General features: G+C 43.7%; 4 protein-coding genes across 4 annotated transcripts; 1 reads left to right on the top strand and 3 right to left on the bottom strand.

Annotated features, from left to right (window-relative positions):
• Positions 1–102: 102 nt before the first annotated feature.
• gatd3l (glutamine amidotransferase class 1 domain containing 3, like) lies at positions 103–4,081 on the bottom strand. Its single transcript, XM_047592293.1, has 7 exons — positions 3,858–4,081; positions 3,725–3,777; positions 3,533–3,646; positions 3,311–3,442; positions 3,107–3,199; positions 831–996; positions 103–721 (listed from the first exon to the last, which is right to left on the bottom strand). Exons 1-7 carry the CDS (start codon positions 3,972–3,974, stop codon positions 587–589), a joined length of 810 nt encoding a protein of 269 aa, XP_047448249.1. The 5' UTR covers positions 3,975–4,081; the 3' UTR covers positions 103–586.
• Positions 4,082–4,715: 634 nt separating this feature from the next.
• Positions 4,716–7,252, bottom strand: tmem127 (transmembrane protein 127). Its single transcript, XM_047590815.1, has 3 exons — positions 6,490–7,252; positions 6,230–6,394; positions 4,716–6,140 (listed from the first exon to the last, which is right to left on the bottom strand). The coding sequence occupies exons 1-3, from the start codon at positions 6,722–6,724 to the stop codon at positions 5,830–5,832; spliced, it is 711 nt and encodes a 236-aa protein (XP_047446771.1). The 5' UTR covers positions 6,725–7,252; the 3' UTR covers positions 4,716–5,829.
• A 162-nt stretch (positions 7,253–7,414) lies between these two features.
• On the top strand, positions 7,415–9,835 carry ciao1 (cytosolic iron-sulfur assembly component 1). Its single transcript, XM_047590814.1, has 7 exons — positions 7,415–7,902; positions 8,038–8,186; positions 8,274–8,385; positions 8,470–8,558; positions 8,636–8,837; positions 8,927–8,993; positions 9,364–9,835. The coding sequence occupies exons 1-7, from the start codon at positions 7,764–7,766 to the stop codon at positions 9,596–9,598; spliced, it is 993 nt and encodes a 330-aa protein (XP_047446770.1). The 5' UTR covers positions 7,415–7,763; the 3' UTR covers positions 9,599–9,835.
• On the bottom strand, positions 9,830–21,951 carry snrnp200 (small nuclear ribonucleoprotein 200 (U5)). The gene is made up of 44 exons (XM_047590813.1): positions 21,668–21,951; positions 21,284–21,447; positions 20,636–20,807; positions 20,343–20,535; positions 20,192–20,247; positions 19,980–20,078; positions 19,706–19,858; positions 19,504–19,603; positions 19,277–19,413; positions 19,114–19,191; positions 18,814–18,987; positions 18,513–18,650; positions 18,265–18,420; positions 17,981–18,151; positions 17,700–17,893; positions 17,468–17,591; positions 17,193–17,342; positions 16,862–17,104; positions 16,593–16,781; positions 16,306–16,503; positions 16,059–16,211; positions 15,875–15,955; positions 15,646–15,729; positions 15,335–15,441; positions 15,128–15,246; positions 14,872–15,026; positions 14,600–14,789; positions 14,330–14,503; positions 14,077–14,237; positions 13,716–13,943; positions 13,412–13,603; positions 13,128–13,306; positions 12,872–13,023; positions 12,671–12,779; positions 12,474–12,582; positions 12,195–12,384; positions 11,929–12,093; positions 11,690–11,811; positions 11,433–11,576; positions 11,165–11,341; positions 10,913–11,073; positions 10,733–10,814; positions 10,555–10,647; positions 9,830–10,456 (listed from the first exon to the last, which is right to left on the bottom strand). The coding sequence occupies exons 1-44, from the start codon at positions 21,710–21,712 to the stop codon at positions 10,307–10,309; spliced, it is 6,411 nt and encodes a 2,136-aa protein (XP_047446769.1). The 5' UTR covers positions 21,713–21,951; the 3' UTR covers positions 9,830–10,306.
• Positions 21,952–23,639: the final 1,688 nt, after the last annotated feature.

Raw genomic sequence — 23,639 nt, 5'->3', positions numbered from 1 at the left:
CACGTGAATCCTCCTCCCTCTGTATTTTGTCTGCTCAGCGTAGTCGGGTGAGTCAGTCTGACCTCACGCCTCGGTGGGTGTGACAAACACAAGATCCCCATCGGCTGTCCATAGGATTTTAGTTTATTTCAAGGATGTAACATCTCACATTTTATTATTTCAGTTGGATCAGAGAGTGATACATGATTTAGGCCACTGCACATCGCCATATAAGGAGTGGATCAACACTGATTCAGCCTTTCTGGTACAAAATACACAGTTACTGTTTATGTAAGGTGTGTGGGTGTAATGAACTGTTGAACTAATGTCCCAGAACTGTGACAAAAGATCAGAAGCAACTGCCATCCCATGACTATTTTTTCCGAGTCGCCTCGTGAAGGGTACTCGCTCCTATTACTCTCCACTTTATACTCACACATAATTTGGTTCGTCTAAACACGTTTGCCCATAACGACCATCAATTACACACAACGAACCATTTTCTCTTTAACTAAAACATTTAAAAGATTTCAGGAAAGTGGTTTCATCATAGCACAGACGTGTATGTTGTAATACCAGCTTCCTGTGTTTCTTCCCCCGCATCACCTCACTTGGTTGACATGCGCATGACGTGTTTGACCATGTTTCCAATGCCATCAAAGATGTAGTGATAGTGATAGTCAGTCTCCCACATGAAGGATGGAGTGCTCACCACCTTGTTCTTCTCATCCACATAGACTTCGTGAGGGAAAGGGTTAAGGTCAAAGTTACATTTGGGATCATAAACCAATTAACAGATATTATTACTTTAAACTAGTATCTCCGGCGGACAGAGACCTCTGAAAGGATATGTATGGCTCGCGGACATTGTGGCGAGCTCCCATGCCCTTCACAGCCTGCACCATGTTCGTGTTGGGCCAATTCCCCCAGCGGGTGTTTTCGTCCCGCTCGTAGCCCATGGTCACCTCAATGTTGGGCAGGACACGGCAGGCCAGCAGAGGAGCCATGCTGGCCAGTCTGAAACAGAGGAGGTTACTATTAAATCGAGATTAAGAGATTGATCTGAGTGTGAGGTTAATTGCCTTACCAGTGTCAGACAGGAGAGATTCAGCACCGTGAAAAAGAACGTCTCTCCCAGCACACAGCACTGGTTACATCAGTCACTCATTGAGGGCAGTTTACAGACTACCAGATCACCACATGCCATCAGATTTAAACAGGAATAAAATGTGCAAGGTTTCACTTGGAGGCCTCTCTAATTCAAAGAAACAGTAAGTCTGTAACTGATCAGCTTCAGACAGCTTCCTGGAAGAGAGTCTTAAAGATAAAGTAGGAATTCCTGAACCAAGTGGATTTCAGTCCCTGACTCTTGTGCAGGAAAAGGAGTTGCTGTCAAAACATTTGCAAAGTGGCAGCCAAGCACACATGATGTAACAGATCCAAATCAGCCCGGGGATTAACAAAGACATGACTACAGGTTCTCACAACTTGAGATGAAATACCACCTGAAAGAAACACATCTTTGAACGGTACAGCAGCTTGAACATTACGGCACACATGGTGTAACCTTGAGGCAGTGGTGTGTTTTTTTTTTCCTTTTAATTTCATACTTGAGCATTAATTCCATTATTTACAACTTTTAAAGAATGTGTAGTAAGCTGAGTTCAACTATTTATCATGAAAAATAAAGCAAATCATTTCTCTTGACATTGTATTCAAATGTCATTGTGACATTGGGGAGTTGAAAATCACCAAATCATCATAATCCATCAGGTAAATGTACCTGCTCAGTGCAGACTTATCTGTTTCTACCCCGACAGGAACTCAGAGGGAGATGTACCCAAGTAAATTACAGCATGAATATGAAGCGTATGTACAATAATTTAAACAACTGAATTCAATTGGCTGTTGAGGGACCGTGGTAGAAACTTCATTTAATGTCAAACTTGTCCTTAACACTCCTAAATCAAACAGGAAGACAATTGTTGGATTTACCACCCGCGGCTTATCTCTTGCTTTAAGAAGGATGATCTGGTTCCGGACATGTACTGTTTTGTCTACATATCAGTTTCAAACTTAGCCTCACCAATTAGCTTTGGCAAAACAGAACAATGGCCTTTAATTTTAGCATGTGTTGTTCTCAGTAGTTCATTGTTTCACAGATAAAAATAATCTTTAATGGATCAAACTCTTCATATGTATTAATGGCAGTAGAGAAGAATGATTTTGGTTGTAGGTCACAAATAAACATACCAACATACCACAAGTCCTGTCATAGTGACAGCTGCTTCAGCCTCTACTTCCTCATCCTCTGCTTCCAACTTTAATCAACTTTGGTAGCTGTAATCCTCCATCTCCTCCCGTCACCTCTGACCTGCTGTTTTGCACCTGGCCACCAGGGGTCCCACACCAGTTCTGCCTCTCGGTGCAGAGACAGTGTAAATAAACGCTGCATCTGTTTGAGTATTTAGTCTGTCTTGGCTGATTTAACAGTTAGGATTTGTGTCTGCCCCTGTCTGCCAGTGGACGCTTAAAAGTGCAAAGGTTTTCACTGCACCTGCAATCCTGCTGTGAGAGTTGATGTGGAGACTCTCACCTGATGCTGCAGCTTAAACAATTGGCATGAGAATAGGATTTAGGAATAGGAATAAGTAGTTTGTTTCACTCTTACATTTTTCCTAGCCTTACTCCACATTCTATTGATAGTTATTCAATGTTATCATGAATATTTTTACAAATAGATTAAACTGTACAGCCATTATTTATTATTTATCTGTTGTATCTATCTGTTGTAGTACAAACAAATTTGCCCATTAATGGTCCATTTCATATGTTTGACATGGCTAATTCGTCAGGAAATTTACAACGTGAAAGCATGTAAACATTTGAACGTACTGCTTTTAACTAACTAACGCCCGCCTGGGTCTGCAACACTTAATCCTGCAGCAAAGATGTGGTTCCGATTTTATTTATCTACATCAATAACAGCTTCTCCTGTGTCCTAATTCCATTACAGGGACTGTTTAATGTGTATAATCTAATTGAATCTAATCTGATTTAAAGCAATAATGCCTCACTTAACATCAACATTTTAAGTGCATAATTGTCCATAGTTAATGATACATACCCAATAGGCTTGCGTGAACGGTGGAAATCTTTCAGCACTCTCTCCACGTCATTGTGCAGCTTGCAGTCTTTGCCATCCTTAATGAAAGAGGATCTAAAGAGTTGAGAGTTTAATATTAGTACTCATTTTAACATCCGTATATCTAACTCCACTCTATTTGACACGATCCAGTCTAGAAGTATGTCGCGTGTCATTGCTCCTCACAGGTTCTTGGTGACCCCATGGCCTCCAGGAAAGATGACCCCATCAAAGCTGTTGACATCCAGCTTGGAAAGATCCTGCATTTGCATCATTCCCTGACCGTGACTGAAGCGAGCTGACTCCATCATCATGTTCCTGCGCAACAGCCAGAAATAATCAGAAATGCTACTTTTAAACGGAATTTAATGGACCCATCAGAGTATCAGCGGTTCCTGACAAGCCTACCGGTTCTCGCCAGAGGCGGGCTGCTTCCTCATGTGGTCAATCACATGCATCTGCTGCTGGTTCGGAGCGAACATCTGGAAGCGAGCGCCATTGCGGCTCAGGTGGTACATGGTGCTGAAGACAGAGTTGTGAATTACCATCTTTGCATTGTGATGTGTTAAGTCAGTGAGGTTAAATTCCTGCGATACTCACTATACACCCTCATGGACATCAGTCCCATCCCACCATCCACATCCTGAGAAAACCTGGAATACAGCAATTCACGAATCACACACTGTCCACGCTGATCTGCCTACTTGTTGCTATATCGATCTGTTTCACTTACCAGTGCAATATTGGTATTCCCCCAGTTGCCATAGTCACCGTGGTGCACAAAGCAGGCAGGCTGACGAGAAAGAACAGCCAGGGTTTGTTTTGACAGCAAAGTCCTTGTTGCTAGCATGGTTTAGCTTCAGTCTGACTGTTTGTAGGAATATGTGACTTCACAATATGCCACGAGCCTGCAAAGACTTTTGATGGGCGTGATATTGATCTTACCGAGCCTATCCGTATATATAGAGCCAGAGTGCGGCCAAGTGACGTTACCACGTAAGCTCTGTGTTCTGAGAGGAGTCATTACTTCTTTGCCTTGAATGACCGATTCTCCTCTTGAACACCCCCCCTTATAATACCTTGTTTATTCATCTGATTAGCTTTAAGTCATTTGGCCACAGAGTGACAGTAGAGCTTTGGAGAGTGATCTAAATGTGTAGCGCTTTGACCCATGAAATATCTCGACCCATTTAGAATTTAACTCTTGGTAGGAAGCGTAGATGTTGCAACTTACAGAAATAATTAAAAAAAATACGTAGTTTTATGTTTGGACTGATAATATACTACTTTTGCACAACAATCTGCGTGCAGTTTTTGAGAATGATTCTACCATTGTTGTTAATGTAGGGTAGCAGAGTATGTGATGCCTTTATGCAGTGCAAGGAATGTTGTATGCCCTTTAAAGTCCATTAAGTTGTAAGGCTCTTACTCTGTGTAATGCCATGTTGCGTCTACGTCTAGACAGTTAACCTCGGTGAGACGGAAAAATCAGCGTCATAATACAGGTAAAACAAAAAGACATCTCCTGCTGCAGCCAGTGGCTGATAGTGAAGAACCAATTTAAAGTCACAGATGAGTAATGTGAGGCAAATTATGGCATTTTGTTTATTATGACCACTTTTTATGTATAAACGATCAATATTTACATACCGGTGATGAAAGTAGAGAGACAGTTTGAGGAACAAAAATGCAGAAAATGGCATCAACAAAACAAAATACAACCAACAAGAATCACATTTCAGGCCTTAGCTGGCACCTCATGCGAGACGTTCCCATAAGATTCAGAATGAACATTTCAAAATTTGCACACAAAAGAACTCATGCATAAGAAACAGACACTTAAACTGTCACATAAGGTAATCACAAAATACAAATAAGGTGTCTTTTTCCAAATCAAACACGAGAAACATGACATAACCAACCTGCGTGGTGAGGTTTGTCACTAAATGTCGCCCTTAACTGAATCTCCGTGTCTCTGTGGCTGCTGGCTCTTAACACACAACACAATCCTCTTTGACACACCACAAAGACCTTTTGACAATGTTCTTGTTATCTGAAGCAGAGAAATCAACAAAGAAGACTACAGCAGTGACAGATGAGTATAAAGCAAAAGAAAAATGCGTAGAACAGACAATAAATAGGGTCCTTTCTGATATTTCATACAAAATAAAGGTCTAAAACAATCATGTCAGTGTATTTCTGCATCTATAATGTATCAATAAAGTAAAAATCATACACACAATCACATCAAATCAAAAACGCTGCTTGTCAAAGCTTCTTCCACGTCCAATTAAGAGCAAGACAGCCGCTGGCAGCCCCGATTCAGTAACGGGAACTGATCAGGCAATGGCTGTTTCATCAATTACTTGTGATGACCTGTGCTGGGGACTCCTTGTAGTTTGGTTTTCTTTACATGTAAGGACCAACTCCTAGAAGCCATTTACATGCAAATCACTAACCACTTCAGTGGAGAAAGTAAGAATTAGCTTCTAAATCTTTGTCACCACTAAAGAAAGCTTTCATGCACCCAAGCACTGTCACTGAAGGAATCTGTGCACACACTGTGCACACGCTTTGTTCAATGCGAATAGTATTTGCAAAGATCAAGATCAAGCTAATATCTGTGCTGAGAGAAAGAGAGAGAGAGAGAAAGAGAGAGAGAGACAGAGAGAGAGACGTGTGTCAGCAAAGCCACTCTGGCAGCATTAGGGTGTGTAGGCAGGCGGTGGCTGAAATTGATTGGCAATGTCATAATCAGCAGGAAAAGTTTCACTACTGTCCTCCATCTCTGAGAGCAGCTCTAAAGCCTGCTCTTCCTCCTCGGTGGGGTAGTGGCGCAAGAGGTTGGCAGCTGTGGCGAGAATGGAGGCTCCCCCCGCCCCCGCCACCAGGTAGAAGCTGATGGCAAAAGTGACGTATATGAGAGAGCCGTGGTACTTTTTGTGTTGCTGCTGTAGTGACAAGATCAGCTCCGACGCCCAGTAGCAAAAGCCTATGACGGTGGCACACTGCAACACTGATGTGACAAAGAGAAAATAGATAAGCGACCAAAAATTACACCTTTCTGTTTTTTTTGGAAAAGTAAAATGTCTGAAAAAAACATACCTGTGAGAATATGTGCAAACGCATATCTGCGTGTAATCTTTAGGGCAGGGTGCTTAGGTCCGAACACATCCAAGAGGAAGGCAGTCAGACTGCACAGGATACCCAGGAAACAGAAGGCAGCAATTACCCTCAGCAGTAAGATGGTCTGTGGGTTCACACAGTAATCTGGGGGAGACACAGACAATACAAGTATTACAAGTGAGGGACTGGATTAATTTCTGCTGTGGCTTTTAAAGGGACTGTGCAATGCTGGTTCTTACCATCCAGAAGCTTGGGGTCAATGTACCCCAGGACATCTGCCACCCCCAACTCTTGTCTCGGACAGGTGCCTCCATGAACACGGAGCCAGGCTGGCTCAGCCAGAGCAGTACACAGGGCTGTGATGGACAGAGCTCCGGGCAGAGCAGACACCAGACTTCGCTCCGGCTGCTTGGGCAGGGAACTTCCCCCTCTCCTCCTCCGGACAGCTGGACCCGGCGGGGCATACATGGTCATCCGATATCTTTATCGCCTGTTGTAGTCTTGGCTTCTTTTTAATGTCAGTAAATCTGACAGTGCCCCTTTAATAGCGATAATCTGACTCAAACAAGTTAGCCGGTACAGCTAACGTCACCACGGCGACGAACGGATGACAGCGGCCGAGAAACTTTGTTCGCCGTTTTAACAAATGTTTTCAAACAACGTACGAGCTTAAACGTGTCTACTTGATAAAAACGGGATAAGTATGTGACTGACGGACATACAACAACCCGATGGCTTTCAGGCCTGTTAGCTCTGTTGTTAGCGTGATAAGCTAATTCACAGGAAACGCCAAATGTCGTCAATGATTACGACACAAAATAAACTCAACTGAAACAAATTAAACAAACTAAACCCAATTAACTAATCGATCGAAACACACTAATAATTACGACAACCAATTCGCCCCGAGAAAAAGAAAGACAAAACAAAACAAGAGGAAGCTTACGGTCGTTTCCTCTAAAATATTATTGACTTCCTTGTTCAAGTCATTCTTCTTTGTGGCTTCAATTGGAGGGGCGATCACTACTGCCGCCTACTGGTGACTAATACAAAGACAGCTAAACGGCAACACGGATACATTACATTAAGAACTCTGTATTACAGTAATAAATCTATATTTTTTATTATAATTTTATGGTAGAATTATATATATATAAAAAAGACAAAAAATAAAAAAAAAATTGAGAAAAGTCCCACAAGGCACCGCGAGCATCAGCTCCTGGTACTCAAACATGGCGGCAGTTCCTGCACGGCTGTTATTGTGAACTTGTTTTGGACTTTGGTTTTTAGTGTAAATACTATCCCCTCTTTCTCACCGTCTTCCCGTGTTGGCAGATAACTGCAGTTTAAGTCAGTTATCTGTCAAGCAGCAGCCTGTTTGTGCGGCTTGTTTACGGTGTTACATTTCAGGGTGTTTCCTGTGTGGTATTTCGGTTAACTGTCAGCGGTAAGCGGAAGGAGACAGAAGAAGAGACAACTGTTGTTGTAACTTAGCAGCTCAGCGCAGCTCACGATGAAGGAGTCTTTGTCCCTGGTCCAGAGACTGAGCGCACACCCGGACTCTCGGTGCTGGTTCGTCAGCTGGAGCCCAAACGGGACACTGCTGGCGTCATGTGGAGGCGACAAGGCCATCCGGATATGGGGGCGAGAGGGTGAGCTTTCAAGAAAATAACTTAGCAGAAACAGTTCAACTGCTTTTCACTAATAAATAATTTAAAGACATTTACAAAATATAATATCTAGCATGCTACAATTACAACTGTCATTGTGGTCTTCCCTGTTTCCAGGTGACACTTGGGTATGTAAGAGTGTGCTTGAGGACGGACACCAGCGCACTGTGAGGAAAGTGGCGTGGTCTCCGTGTGGGAATTATCTGGCCTCCGCCAGCTTCGATGCAACCACATGCATCTGGAAAAAGAAGAACGATGGCTTTGAGGTTGGATGAGACGTTTCATATTCAGTCTGTGATTGGAAATGCTTTACCTTATGTAGGTTTTACCCAGACTCCTGATCTGTCTTTCAGAGTTTGACGGTGTTAGAAGGACATGAAAATGAAGTCAAATGTGTGGCTTGGGCCCCGTCGGGGAATCTGCTGGCCACATGCAGCCGGGACAAGACGGTGTGGGTCTGGGAAGGTTTGTGTTAAGTGCTTGTGCAGAATGTTGCAGAGAAACTAAGGAATACATCAAGTCACTACATGCTCTGTTTGTGTTTCACAGTGGACGAAGAAGACGAATATGAGTGTGTCACCGTTGTGAACTCTCACACACAAGATGTCAAGCATGTTGTATGGCATCCGACCCAGGAGGTAGGTCTGTTGTGTATGTGGCTGGATGGTTTCTCAGTGTGTCGTGTTACTGTCTCACTAATTATGTGTTTGCACAGCTCCTGGCGTCAGCCAGCTACGACAACAATATTTGTATTTACAAGGAAGAGGATGACGACTGGGAGTGCCGGGCCACCTTACAGGGACACACGTCAACAGTGTGGGCTTTGTGTTTTGATGCGGCCGGACAGAGGCTGGCCTCCTGCAGTGATGACCGCACTGTGAAGATTTGGAAAGAATACCCAGAAGAGAGTGGACAGGGTGAGTTTTCAGTGGTGGACGCTGGTATTAATCAGTAAAGTCGATGAAAATAATCTCATTAATTTTTTTTCTGCTTCATTTGTTAAAAGACTTGTCGTGGAAGTGTGTGTGCACTCTGACAGGATACCATGGACGAACCGTGTATGATATCGCCTGGTATGATGCGTCTCGTTTTTATATATAATGTCTGATAGCAGTTTGGCCCATTCCTTGTCTTGACCGTTATATTTGCAGACATCTGTAAATCATTAAGGTTATATTATGGCTCTGTTGTAAACAGAGAACAATCGTTCTTATTATTTTTCCATAAAAAACAGTGGATGGAAGCTAGTCCAGCATTAACACATCCATATGTAGTATTTTAACACTGATTCAGCTGCTCGCTGCATGTTTAAGATAAATATCTGAAAGCACCATCCATGTTAATTCGTCACCAAATTAATATGAGAAAGCCGATTTCTCTTGTCAGTTGCAGTGTCGTCTTCACATGTCGAACTGATCTAACAATCTAGCTTTCTTTACTCAGGTGTCGACTGACTGGTGCCCTGGCGACCGCCTGTGGTGATGATGCAGTGAGGGTGTTTAAGGAGGACGAGGGGTCAGACCCAGCCCAGCCTGGGTTCTCGCTGGCTGCTCAGGTGCCCAGAGCTCACACCCAGGATGTTAACTGCGTCACCTGGAACCCGAAGGAGGCAGGACTCCTGGCTTCCTGCAGTGACAATGGAGAGATCGCAATTTGGAAGTTCCAAGAAGAGCACTGACTCTAGAGTCGACACGTTTTCCTTACTGAAAGTTACACTGACAGCATCTTTTATAGTTACACTGATGGCTCAGCAGGTTCTGCTTGACATTACCTCTATGAACATGTCAACCGTCTTGATTAATTTGTTGAATGCGGCTTTAGTGCATTTTGAGTCTACATATTTCTTTGTAACAGCTTAGCTGAGAATTGATTGAAATTTCATGTTAATGTAAATAAATATAACATAATATAAAAACGTATGTGGCTTCTCTTTATTGCAAAAAACATTTCAGACAGCACATCATACTAAAAACATTAAGACCAGTCCAAGAATTAGATTCCATAACTAACAGAACATAAAGTATCTAAGTATCTTCAAATAACCAATTCAGAATATGAGTCTGTATCATCCTCTACTTGTGTGTTTCTAAGTAGATCCCAGACTACAGATTACAAAACATTATAAACTTTTACATTTAAAACCCAGAATGGTGCTTGGTTGCTGTCAACAGTGATTGATTCCTGTACACTAATTCTGGACTGGTGAACATCATTTAGGTAATATAGACTGAGGAGAGAAACAATTTCAAACATTTTCACAAAAGTAGAGATGACAATGACAGGGTCAAAAGTGAAGGTATATAAATCAGAGTGAATATCTACAAAAAACAAAAAGGAAACAAAAAACCCTACTGATCCCTCTATCAAAAAGAAATGCTCTGGTTGATTAGTCTGAGTCGCTGTCTCCGTCGCTGTCGGCCTCCTTCACATCTGCGCTGAACTTGTACTCCTGGTCACAGCCCATGTATGCGTCGCTCATGAAGTACAGGGTGTAGTTGTGAACGCCCATCGCTGGTGCAACAAAGTCCAGTTTCACCTGCAGAGAAGGACACATTAACAACATGAGGCCTCAGGTGGCTTAAAGTCAATTTCTCATGAATGAAACTGAAAATGTGCAGTGGATGATGGACGTACCTTTGCTTTCTGCTGAAGGGTCAGTCTCTTGATAGAGATGAGGCTGTTAGACTTGGGGTCTCCGATCACCACCCACCAGCCCTCCTCACGTTTCTGAAACAATTAAAACAAAGAGTCAGTAAGTACGTGCTAATAATGACTACACATACTCATAGGAGAAAAGAACAACACAGCGTACCTGGGGGAAGAGCGGGGCAATGACAGGCCCAGTCACCTCCTCCTCTCTCTCCAGCTGCACCTGAACCAGAACTGGACTGCCACTGTGAGCACACACGGAAACACAGAGTTAGACTCCAATTAAGAAGAAAAAACTCCAGTGATTACATCAAACAACGCTGCTGACAGAATGAACGTGTACCTCTTGATGTTGTCCTTTTCTGCCACTTCATATGAAAGCTCGATGTTGGGGTAGCGGTTACAGAAGCGAGCCACATCGGCCATCTGTGCATCCGAGAGCTGCAGCAAAGCGGTTCTGTCTTCGTCCTCCATCTCCATGATGTCAAAGATGCTCTCCACACCCTGTGAACACAGCAGAGTTAACAGTCAGTTTCAATCTTATCTAGTGATTATCTAGTGCTGAGGCAGGAGTCGGACTTAATGAAGCAGTTACCTTGTCTGTGCAGCGCTTAATGTGCTCCGAGGTGAAGAAGGGCAGCTGTTTGAGGTACGAGTCCTTGGACCACATGGCCTGAGTGACCATCTGGGCGAGCTCCATGGCAGCCAGTGCAGGACTCAGCCAGCCATTACTGGACAGCACGTCCACGCAGGCCTGAATCAGACGGATCGCCTACAAACACAACAAACACATGAAATATAAAGTGTGATGCCAGATCCACAAAAATGATGGTGTTAGGCTTTGAATGCTCTGAATATTGAACCTTGCTTAGGATGTCTTCAGTGTCCGACTGGAGCTCAGCGCTCAGCTGCATCCTGGAGAGATGGGCCTGCAGCAGCAGGTTTGTCTTCACGTGTGGATCGTTGAACTTGGGGTTGTTCAGTTTGTGGGGCACCTTCTGTGCCAGCTGAAAAGAAAAAATACATAAACTAAATTAAACGGTGCCTTGTTATGTTGTTGAGAGAGATGTACTGCTGTAAAACACACAGGGAATAAAATACTGAATCCTGATTGGTTTACCTGTCGGAGAAGTGTGTCCTCATGGTGCCTGATGGGAATGTTCTTGTACTCGGCAGCATTGGAGATGATCTCAATCAAGCCACGGATCTTTGTCTTGGCGTTAAGGGACATGCTGAACAACTCTGTCCAAAACAAGGACAAAGAGACACAATTGAGTTTGAATCAACACATGGTTCTACACAGCGACAATCTATGGGAAGCATGATAATATAATAAGTGTTAAAAGTGTTGGCACAAACCGATGGTGGTGTAGTTGATGTAGTAGTAGGCAGCGATCATGCCCAAATTGAGTGGCGCCACGTCCATTTCGTCCTCTATGCTGATGCACTTGGACTGCTCCAGGTCATGCAACGTGTTTTCTACCAGCTCAGACAGGTGGTCGGACAAGTGACGATGAGACATGCCTGACGAGTTAAGAGAGAATGAAACGAGTAAAAATCAAGTTGTTTCCGAGGCCTGGTTCAGTCTGAGGTCAAGTCTGTTCTTTTGGGGGGGCAGGACTCACCTTGCAGGTTGTAGTAGTTGGGGTTCTGGGTCATACGACGGTAGAGGAATGTCCATGTCAGGTAGTCCACGGCGTCCTGCTTGTTCTCCACCGTCTTGGTGACGATCTCAGCATTGAAGTGGTCGTGGAGACAGTGATCCAAGTGAGACTCCACTGGCAGTGGCTCGTACAAGAACTTCTTGAAGAAGTCCTATCAAGAGAAGACAGAGGAACAGATTAGTGTGCTCTGTACAGTTAAAGACTGACGATAACAAGACAGAAACAATTTCATCGTTTTACCTTCTTAGAGCCCTGGCACATGATGACACAGCGCCCCTCATCATCCAGCATAGGTCTGTTTGCCTTGCCCACCATCTGCAGGACGTCGTATATGGGATAGTCCACATATCTGAGAGAAAACGAGGGAGAACGTCAATAACAAAGTACATATTATTTATAGTCCTTTTCAAAAAGTGTCACAATAGTGGGAGCCTTACGCGTGGATTTTGCCGTTGTAGTACTGGGTGTCCATAACAATGACAAGGTGTGCAGAGATGTTGATGCCCCAGCAGAGAGAGCGAGAAGACACCACCACTTGAACGGCACCTGTGAAAGTAGAACGACCCCAAAAATATTTAGATTTCTGCACAACTTCTACTACCGCTAAGGTGAAAGCACACAGCAGAAGTTGGTCCTACCTGAGTTGAAGAGCTGCTCCACTATTCTGCGTTCAGTTGCAGAAAGACCCTCATGCAGGTATCCAACACCGTTGGCCAGAGTCTCCTTAAGAGTCGGATCATTGATCTTGTCCAGGAATGGAGCCAGGTCTTTCTCAGTGCAATGCAAGAACCTACAGAAAGAGAAATGGTTAGTATACGACCAGTGTTGATGGGAATTTGATCCCAGCTTCAATCTTATTCCCTTCTACACACATATCTCTCTGTACTGACTGACCTCTGAGGAACCACATCAGCAGCACAGAAGGTGAGGATGTCAATGGCTGTGAGACGAGTCTGTCTGCGTGATGGGACGAACACCACAGCCGGCTTGGAGGGAGAGTGCTTCATGATGGCGTGATACACCGGCTTAGCCATAGACAGCAGGCGAGTCTGAGTGTGGCTAACGTTGAAGCCCTACACAAAAGAAAAAAATAATAATCAGGACCCTGACAAGCATCGGCACCAGGAATGAGACAAATTGTCTTTGTGTTTTTGTTAATTGGTAAAACATTTACACACCTGGATGTGCAGCTCCAGGGGCACGGGTCTGACGTTGGGGTGGAAGTTGAATGTGGCCGTGGTGCTGCAGCCCAGCCAGTGGGCCACGTCTTTGGCGTTGGACAAAGACGAGCTGAGGGCCACGATGCGGATGGGACGCTCAATCTGAGAGGAGATGTATCTCATCCTGGAGCAGATCACCTCTAACACAGGCTAACGAAAAGAAACAAGGGACGTTAATATGATGCACAGTCTACAAATGACTACAGCAGTAAACACCTAAAAGTAAATCGCTCTAATCAAAGTAGTATTCTCCTCCTCTTACTCCATTTTCTCCTCCGATCAGGTGTGCCTCATCCACGATGAAAAGGCTGACGTTCTGGACGTTCTTCCTCTGCTTCCAGCGACGAGACAGGATGTCCCATTTGTCGGGGGTACTGACAATTATGTCTCCCTTTCCCAACAGCTTCAGATCTGTGCTCGTCTCTCCTGTCAGCAGCACCACCTTCTTGTTCAAGATGTCCTGGAACTTCTGGTGCCAGTCCACAAACACCTGAGAGACAAGGATTATGGCACTTGTTCAGAATATGTGAAAGGCTTCTATTTATTATAACAGGATTTAATAAAGAAGATGTTAGCAATGCTAATTTGGCATTAGTATCCTTGCAGGGTATATGACGTCATACCTGTTCAGCCAGTGCTTCCATTGGGGTGATGTAGACGCAGCGACCTTCTGCGTTGTGCAGCAACATTCTCAGAATGGCAAACTCAGCACAGATGGTCTTTCCACTCCCAGTGGGAGCTCCCACAAACACATTATCATCACTGTTGTACACAGCATTGAAAACTAGAGGAACAAAAAAAAAATGAAATAAATTTTTTTTAAAATCCTTTAAATGCATCATGGAGAAAAGTATGAATGTTTTTTCCGTTCCCTACCTTGAGTCTGAATGGGGTTGAAGAAGGGGAACTTGTTCTGGTAGAGGGCTTCGAAGGCAGAGTTCCTGAGAGCAGTGACAGGCAGCGGCTGCAGGTCCAGCAGCTCGGTAGGTGGGGGGTACTTCTCTGGCAGGATAAGGTGACGGAAAGACACTGGGAGCTGAGTCTCACAAGCTGGGAGATTAATACAAAAAAAAAAAATAGTGTTAGATGAAATGCTTACATGGACAATATGTAACTTCAGCAACACATTTCATTCAAGCTACTTACAAAGCCATCGGTCTGAGACCACGCGGATGAAGTACTGCGGTGGCAGAGGCTCGAACACCGGGACAAAGAAGGTCACGAGGTGCTCATCCTGGGCGTACTTGGCTTTGAGGAGGAAGTACTCGTGGTGCAGGATGACTTCACTGTCCACATCCTCCACCAGGATCCAGAAAGCCTCAGATGATGCATGAACCTAAGTATGAAAAAGAAAATATGTCAGAGGGCTTAGAGACGGACAGTTTGGGAGTAGGACGTTTATGGGTCTAACTGCTGACCTTGTCATCCCACTGGAAGTCAGGTGTGATGGTGAGCTCCACTTTGAGTGTGGAGCGAGTGATGGGCTGCAGATGGACGGCCAAGTCCAGCTTGGGGAACTGGTGGACGTATTTGTGGATGGTCTTCCCCATCTTTGGCATTCGGATCAGTTCACCTGAAGAATTAAGCACATGACAGATTTCCAGTCAGTCTTCAGGCTGAGGAGCCGGAGATGATGAAGTAACTATGTCACGACCTAACAGGATGTACGCTCACCGATTTCATTGTGGTTGAGGTCATAGAGACGCTCAAAGGGGAAGTTTTTCTTCTCAATCTTCTTGATCACTTCCTCCGGCAGCTTCTTGAACTGTCGCAGAGGAGACATCGACTGCCACCTGCGGAGAGCAAGGAACCAGAAAATCAGCAGCTTGTCTTGAAACAAACAGACAGCCTATGTTAATGTAGGTGAGAAAACACACTTACATCCTCTTGTCAATCATCTTGCAGAGATTCATGGTCTTGTCTGTGAGTTGAGCCCAGCCTCTGCTCAGCACAATCTCAAAAATGGCCCGCATCAACCTTCCAGCGCTCTGAGGGAAGAAAGATAACCATTACAACTTAAAAAAAAATAATAATAATACTAAATGCATACAAGGATATTTCCATGTATTACACCAAGCCATGCAATATTGTATTATGTTCCATTTTGAAATTATAAAAATCTAAATAGACAGAAGGAGTTTTAAGGCATGTATGAAAACCATAAACTGTGATGAAAGTAGGTCTTGCTCTACCTGTGTAACATAGACCATGTCAGCCATGAGAGCAAAGCCTTCAAGTTTGAGTTGAGAGATGTACGCCTGAAGCAGCACATTGATCTGGAATAAGAAGGCAGAAAGCATTATTTAATGGGATTCAACAAGTCATTTGAAAAGGCAATTAATGGATGCAAGTAAAAATGACACTCCAAGAAAAACTGAAAATTGTTTCAATTTAAAAAAAAAACATGGTTATGTGCGTTACCTTAGCACTAGGCTCCTCGATGCTTTCCTTCACAGGAATAGGGACTCTTTCCAGAAGCTTCTGAAGCTCAAGCTTCTCCTCCTAAAAAGACAAAACTTTGTGTTACAACTAAATTTAGACAGATTAATGATTTTTTCCCAGAAGATTATATTTAAAGTACAATGTCTGTCTGGAGTCTACATACCTCTCTCACTGTGATGTTCTTGAACTCTGAGGAAAGAGAAAAGACTCTGAAGAGTTCAATCTCGCTGAGAGTCGGTTTAAGCAGCTGGTTGTAGGTTTGAATCGAGTCATGAGTGATGTAGAAGTGACTGGCTATGCGTCCCAAGTCTGTGACCTTTAGGAAACGAGGCAAAAAAGTCAAGTTTAAAATCACAACCTTTCACCAATTTACTCAGAAGAAAACACATGCTCAGCAGAGGTGTCTGTACCTGGAAGTTTCCACTCCTCTTGTCATATTTGATGAGGCTGTTCTTGTCCAGGACGCTGACCGCTGTGTGCACCAGGTCCATCCTGCGCCTCTCCAGCAGGGGGTCAGAGCTCCGGTCATCATGAGAAACCCCATACAGGGTGGGGTTGCGGAGCATGCGCACGTACAAGTAGGTGTAGCCGAGCCAGTTCACGGCATCCTGACACAGCAAATGTGAGACATTAAGGGAAATGAATGGAGGATGCGGCTCCGTAAACCTCTTAGTCTGTGAACATGCCAGTCACTAACCTTGACGTTCTGCACGTTCCCCAGGACGATCTCGGCGTTGAGCATGTCCGGCAGCTTGCCCACCATCTGACTCTCTATGGGCAGCTGCTGATTGAGCAGGGACAGATAATACTGCAGCTCTCCGTGCGACGTGATCAGGATTCCCTCACCTTTGGTGTCGTACTGAGGACGACCAGCTCGACCAAGCATCTGAAATTCATTTGATTTATCACTGTTAGTGGAAGCAGCAGACTTTATTGCAGCTTAGTAGCAATCAAGTACAGACAAACCTGTAAAATGTCCAAAGCTCCCAGCTCAGTCCATCTGCCTTTCTCTGGGCTGTACACTTGGGTTCCTTTGATGATCACAGTATGTGCTGGCAAATTGACACCCCAAGCCAGAGTGGCTGTAGACACCAGAACCTGAATGTGTCGGTCGGCAAACAAATCCTCCACCAGCGTACGGTCGACTCTGGTCATACCAGCGTGGTGGATGGCGAAGCCATAAGGTAGCAAGTCCTTCAGCTCGAGGTTCTAGATGAGAAATTTCAATCGATCAATCATTATGATCCAGGATTCGGGATTTTAATTTAAACTTTTCAATTCGCTGACATTAGCTCACCTTGCACTGCTCTGCCTCAGTCCTCAACACTTCAGTAGATGCAGAACCCTCTCTCAGGAAAAGACCCAGAGTGTCCTTCTCCAAGCACATGTCTCTTATGGCCCTGGCAGTCTTTCCTGTCTCCTTCCTGGAGTGGACAAACACCAGCACCTATGGGGGACAAGTGAACATCATAAGTATCTTAGATTTGTTGCAACTATATTTGTAACCCTCCAAATCATTGTGGATCAAAGTTTCTCTACACAGAAATTTGGTCAAGTCAGACAAGGACTCACCTGGTTTTTTCCAGCATGTTCCATTATCTTCTCATAGACGATCTCATTCATGATCTGGAAGCGCTTGATGGCCTTTTTCTCTGTGATGCCAACATAGGTCTGCTCCAAGGGCACCGGACGGAAACTACAGAAGAAAAAATAAATTAATCAGAGGTGATTATGTAAAAACTGCAAGCGAGTTCTAGACCTCATCTTCCAACGATGACGTTTACGTCATTCTTAAGTAACGCACCTGTTGTCAAAGTAGAAAAGTCCCTTGGCCGGATCAACACGCAAGCAGGTAGCCACATCTTCGTAGTTGGGCAGTGTGGCACTGAGACCCAGCAGACGCACATCCTCCTGGGTCAGCTCCACGTTGCGGATGGTCCTCGCCACCAGCGACTCCAACACGGGCCCACGGTCATCGTGCAACAAGTGGATTTCATCCTACGCAACACATCAACTCTGTTATTTTAACTGTTAATGTCAAATAAATGTTTGTGTTTGCTTTACAGGAGGAGTCACAGCACTTACAATAATAATTAGCCGCACAAGCTGCGTGTAGGTACGCTCTCCACCTTTACGGGTGATAATGTCCCATTTCTCTGGGGTGCAGACAATGATTTGAGTTGCGTTGATCTCCTCTTTGCAGAGCTGGTGGTCTCCTGTCAGCTCGGATACTGTGATGCCATAAGTCGCCAAACGCTGAGAGGAGAAAGGGAAAGATTTTACAGCACGAACTGTGCACCTCAAGGTTCTAAATATCTTGCAAGTAAGTGATAAAAAAAAACTCCCTGGAGGAAACAAACAAAGCTCACCTTACTAAAACTTCCCACCATCTCCTGTACTAGTGAGCGCATGGGGGCAATGTAGATGATTTTGAAGTCATCCACATTGATTGTTCCATCCATGTTTATGTGCTTTCCAATTTCTCTCAGCATTGCCATCAGGGCAACATTAGTCTTACCAGCTCCCTGTGCGCACGACAAGAAAAACAACATTATAGGAGAAAATACGCTTTTGGGAAAATTGTCACAATGTTCTGTCTTGAGCAACGTTTTCTCACCGTGGGCGCACACACAAGCAGGTTCTCATCTGTCTCCATGGCTGTCTTAAACAGTTTGCTCTGGATGCGATTAAGAGTTTTGAAACCCTCAAATCCAGCCTGAGCATACTTGGGCAACTTCTCGATGGCAACAAGGACCTGATGACATATAATATAATATAATATAATACAGTCGTCTTTACAATATAATGTTGAATGGATGTGAACGCATTTCCTCCCTCCATATCAATGCAGGTACAGCATTAGCTGCTGCACACAAGGGCAACATTATGTTTTTTCTAATGAGACACAACCAACGAACCTCATCATCAGCAAAGGGCTTGGGTTTGAGGGCAGGCACATGGACTTCTTCATAACCTTTACGCTGTTTGCGAAAAGAACCATCTGGCAGCTGGCAACGCTTGTTGGCCATGAAGTGGCTCCCTTGAGTGAAGGTCAGGTCCTCGAGGTCTAGCAACTGTCGAGGGGCCATTGACTGTGCGATAAGAAGAAGTGATAAACATGTCATCCTTTAGGGCATACACACACTTCCTCTACGTAATAGTAAAAATACTAGTTGAGTCGCGAGAAACCCATAACATGATGTGTCGTTATGATTTACCTCTCCATGGTCAATGTCCATTGCTTCCAGGTCATCCACACGGGACTTCCTCACCCTCTCCCTGCGAGATCGCTCCTCCTAAAGATACCAGAGCACAACAGACGTGATTAACAAAACAGGATAAAATGTTCATGCAAAAAGTGTCACAATCAAGAGGTCTTACTCGAATGATATCTTCCTTCTCCGTCTCTTGCAGCTGGTAGAGAATCTTTGACAGTTCCTGGTCAGACTCCATCTTTCCTATGATCCGCTCTTTTTCTGCCTCACTCTGAGCACTTGCCAGCATGGTACAATATTGAACTATGGGACAGGAGAAGAAAAAAAAAGACATTAGTAACTTCAAAAAGGCACAACAATCTGGCACAGTGTCATTCTACCAGACGGACTTACTCATGCGACGATGCTGACGGAGGATTTTAATGAAATCAAAGGTGTTGAAGCCCAACAGCAACACCAGCTGGTTCTCACATTCTCTGTCATCGCTTGCAGTCTGTGGAAAAACAGACACAAGGGATATTACCAGATATATAAAGAAATACATAGTGTATCTGCACTAGACAAAAACAAACAAAGGCAAGGTGACAAAATGTACCTTGAGGATTTCTAACACTTCATCCGCTTTCTTTTGTGAGACGATGGCGTCATCATAGAAACGACTGAGCTGTCGCTGGAGCCAGAAGGCATCGATGTCTCGAGGATGCAAATCTTTTTTCTTCACTGTCATCACATCACCGGTGACACCGAGCTGAAGGGAAAGTAATGCATTAGTTTTTTTCACCTAGTATGGTGAGCAATAATCCACACAGGGATGTGTTAGGCAACAGCCTACATGAAGTACTCATACTGATCCAGCTGTTGGGACTTACATTAGCTGAAAGGGTGCAGCCCAATTCTGCTTCTTCTCCTTCACTATCTTCATCCGAGTGCTCATCTCGTACCTCGCCAAACTGGTCTTCATCCCCTTCCTTTTTAACAAGCAAAAAAAAATGAGTGAAAGTCGTATCAAATGAAACTCAGTCTAGAACTTTTAAAACGAGTTTTGTACTTTCTACCGGGGAAAAAAAAATCCAATTCTCACCTCCTCATCAGACTCAAACTGGACATTGACACCATATGTTTCATCAATGTTGTCATCTGTGAATAAAAGACATGCAATAACATGAACATTGTCAAGTAAACTAACACAAGAAACTGTATATTTACATGTTGACTTGACACTGAACACTTACCCATATTCTGTAAATCCTTGTCTCCTCCATAGTCGGTGATCTTCTTGCCCAGATTGACCAACACATGGTAGCGTGTATCATCAGCAGGTCCGAGAAGCTGCTCTACTTCACGCCGCCTTTCTTTATCCCTCATTTTGTCATTCTTCAGCACCGCTAACACTTCATCAGCTGCTCCACACAGAATATCACGTGGCTGCAGAGTCACCAAGAAAGATGACACATCAGGTATTATTCAGTGATAAAATAGACAAACTGACTTATTAAAGGCTGCAGCTGTAGTAGGGTTCACTTACCTGATCTCCTAAAGCTGCATGGATGAAGCTAAGCAACACCTCGTAGGTCTCTCTGGTTTCTTTGGTTTTAGGCTTGTACACGATGCCCACCATTTCATCAATGCCTTCGGACAGAAGGGTGAAGCCTTTCATTTTGTTGATGTCATGTCTGTCCTCGTCTCTTTTTCTTCTCCTGGACGGACAGAACACGAGGAAATAAACAGAATGAGAATAGTGCCACTACATGGAAACTGGGCCAACACATCTTAGGGGTATCAAAAACAAACACATCAAATGCTTTAAGTGCATCACTGCCAAATATTTTCAAAAGCAGAGTAAAGATATCTGTAGTTTCTCTTCTTATGACAGATAATCCACCACAAGTAAAACTGCTCAACTTTATTTTAAAAATTTCACAGTAACCACTGATCTGCTAGTCAATCATTAGTTATCTAAAATAAAACTAAATAAAATGTACCTAATTTTTATTTATTCGATTTGACTGCGTTTTGATCAACACACAACTCATGCATTTAATAGCCCTGATTAAAAATGTCTTCTTCCGTATAAACTAGTCAAACAATTTTAACATCCCACTGCAAAATAGTAATAATATTAATAGTGCAGTTTAACTGAACAGAAACAAAAATGCGTCGTTGATGCACTGACTTGTCTCGTCTCTCCTCCAGCTTCTGAGGTTTGGTCCTCTGAGCCTTGTCACCCATCTTGGTCCCCTCCAACTTTCCCACCAGGGACAGGACCTCTCCGGTGGGTTCATCTCTCCGTGTGCGGTCGATCAGAGAGCGATCAGCTTGCAACACCAAGTTTGAGTTCTAACAATTCAATACAAACACAATGTGACCAGTCAGTACTTCAGTCTGTGCTGCTACGGCTAGGCTAACCGCTAGTTAGCCGGTCGGCTAGCTAATCAATGACTAGCATGTAATACAAACATAAAGACAGTTAGCCTGGTAATATAAGAGTACACCAATCACTGGCATTTCCGATGTGCCGGTATTCACAGGCTTAACTCCACACAAACTCAATACTCACCGCTTTGTACTCATACTGCAAGCTACGAGCGGTGACATCCGCCATGGTGCCACTTTTCTTTTAGGTTTTAGCGCACGTTGTTAATGAACCCGCTGATTCTTTAAATATCCACAGAGCTGACTTCACTCTGTCTTTTTATGGAAACGCTGCGCGCATTGGTGCTGTGCGCAGACTTGCAGCATAAGACTGTTACCGAAATGACCGAGTGTTGTACAACAAAATGCGTTTCCCATACGTTACAATAGCACAGCTAACACGAGCGCACAACAAACCGCCGCTGCCGCTTCCGCTTCCGGTATCAAAGGTCAGACCGTAAACACAGCGGGAAAACAGTGTGGCGCCCCCTGCAGGTTATGTTCACATCCAGGTTCACAATTGTCATTAATCGGTGATAGGCAAAGCGCAATTGCTAACTCCTGTCTTGGGTTCTTATTCATACTGTAACAAATATATTCCTTTAATCGTTTATTCGTTTACTTTCCTAGCTCCACTTTGTTTATTTAATGTGTATAACAACTAAGATGTGCTATGCAAATAGTTGTTTTTAAATTGATAATAACTACACTAAAGGAATGAAAATTGTCAGACAGCAGTTCTCTTCGTTAAATCATGGGGATTCATAGAGACATATTTGAAAATAATATAGTAAAACTGAGAGGCTGGTGTAGTTTATCTTTTTGCTTTAGCCTGACTAGAACACTCTCTTCTCATCTACAGTAAACCCTGTTCACAGCAGACATTTTGCAGGCAAAGTACAGTCTATTGATGATGGCTCAGTATCATTATTTCCTTTGTGAGACATGATAGCATAGGCACAAAACCATAATCTCCCCAGAGTGGAATGCAGCCTTTACTAATACACCTGTGTTTGTTTCTATTGTAATCTTGCAAATAGTCTGCATAGAGAAAGACATGTGAAATTTAAAGATGAATGACAATGTTTAAGACCTTGAACAGTCTTTGGATTTTGATTCTTGTTATACTAAAGTCAAAGGTCATTGAGGTTTTTATTGTCATTTCAACCATATATTGTAGGTGGAGTACATAGTGAGATGAGAGGATGTTTCTCCATGACTATGGGCCTACATGAAGACATAGGACAAAGTACAATACATGGGATTATGCAGACAAAACAAAACTGTACAAACAGTGCAAAGACACAAAGTACAATACAGACAAAAGATGGGCTCATAGCACACACAGTTCTTAAGTGCAACCTGCACTCCATCTTTCAAAAATAAACAAATTAAATTTAAAAAATCACAGCTTAAATAACGTGCCAGAACAGTTACAGACTTTTTTTTTTGAAGCCATTTGTGTTCATGTAAAATCAATGTAAAAATCAACTGTTGGACACACTGATCTGTGCATTTACCTGTTGTTTACATTCATAAAGCGTCTTGCTTTGATGTGCGGTGCAAAAAGTAGCCTGACTAGGACACAAGTGCTCTGCAGATGTGTGGTCAAAGGCTTTGCTACTCCAACTTTCACACCCAGGTGGCAGCATTGACAGCAATTTGAAGTTCGTCGTTTTGCTCAAAGACACTTCCACTTGTCGACAGGAAGTGATCATCAAAGCACCACCTCAACCTCCCAAGTCACCTCCACTCACATACAGTGTCTGTACAGTACTCAGTTTGCCTGGATGTGAAAGCGATTTAACAGCATGTGTTAGTATTTCATGTGTGTCTGTGCACATGTACTCATGCATTTTATACTTAAAACGTGGTGTGAAAGGCAGGAATCTCTCAGGATAAAATGAAGAAAACAAGATCGGAACGGAGGCAGGAGCCCGTGGAAACAAGTAAAGGAGAAACATTACTTTAATGTGGGTGTGACTGTTCCCTCGAGAAACAGGAGCGTGTCCCTGTTTGTATTTACTGTCTGTGGCCCCATTTAACTTCCAGCCCCTTTACGCATCTGGCAACAACATCTGTCGTTTTCCGCCAGTGAGAGTCTCTGATGTCTTCCA

This window comes from Mugil cephalus, chromosome 8, assembly GCF_022458985.1.
Source record: "Mugil cephalus isolate CIBA_MC_2020 chromosome 8, CIBA_Mcephalus_1.1, whole genome shotgun sequence".
Classification (NCBI taxonomy): Eukaryota; Metazoa; Chordata; class Actinopteri; order Mugiliformes; family Mugilidae; genus Mugil; species Mugil cephalus.
This window is presented reverse-complemented; position numbering and strand designations above follow the sequence as displayed.

Bases quoted from the DNA above. Each gene is read 5' to 3' on its own strand.
- tmem127 (XM_047590815.1), bottom strand. From the start codon at position 6,724: ATGACCATGTATGCCCCGCCGGGTCCAGCTGTCCGGAGGAGGAGAGGG. The intron at 6,395-6,489 runs GTAAGAACCAGC...TGTCTCCCCCAG, and splicing joins TGACCCCAAGCTTCTGGATG to ATTACTGTGTGAACCCACAG. The intron at 6,141-6,229 runs GTATGTTTTTTT...TTGTCACATCAG, and splicing joins GTTTGCACATATTCTCACAG to TGTTGCAGTGTGCCACCGTC.
- snrnp200 (XM_047590813.1), bottom strand. From the start codon at position 21,712: ATGGCGGATGTCACCGCTCGTAGCTTGCAGTATGAGTACAAAGCG. The intron at 18,421-18,512 runs GTGAGAAAACGT...TCGTGCGCACAG, and splicing joins TGCTTGTGTGTGCGCCCACG to GGAGCTGGTAAGACTAATGT. The intron at 15,247-15,334 runs GTAAGTGTGTTT...TGCTCTCCGCAG, and splicing joins AAGATGATTGACAAGAGGAT to GTGGCAGTCGATGTCTCCTC.
- gatd3l (XM_047592293.1), bottom strand. From the start codon at position 3,974: ATGCTAGCAACAAGGACTTTGCTGTCAAAACAAACCCTGGCTGTTCTT. The intron at 997-3,106 runs GTATGTATCATT...CCTCTGTTTCAG, and splicing joins CGTTCACGCAAGCCTATTGG to ACTGGCCAGCATGGCTCCTC. The intron at 722-830 runs ATATCCTTTCAG...CCTTTCCCTCAC, and splicing joins ACAATGTCCGCGAGCCATAC to GAAGTCTATGTGGATGAGAA.
- ciao1 (XM_047590814.1), top strand. From the start codon at position 7,764: ATGAAGGAGTCTTTGTCCCTGGTCCAGAGACTGAGCGCACACCCGGAC. The intron at 8,187-8,273 runs GTTGGATGAGAC...TCTGTCTTTCAG, and splicing joins AGAAGAACGATGGCTTTGAG to AGTTTGACGGTGTTAGAAGG. The intron at 8,386-8,469 runs GTTTGTGTTAAG...TGTGTTTCACAG, and splicing joins GACGGTGTGGGTCTGGGAAG to TGGACGAAGAAGACGAATAT.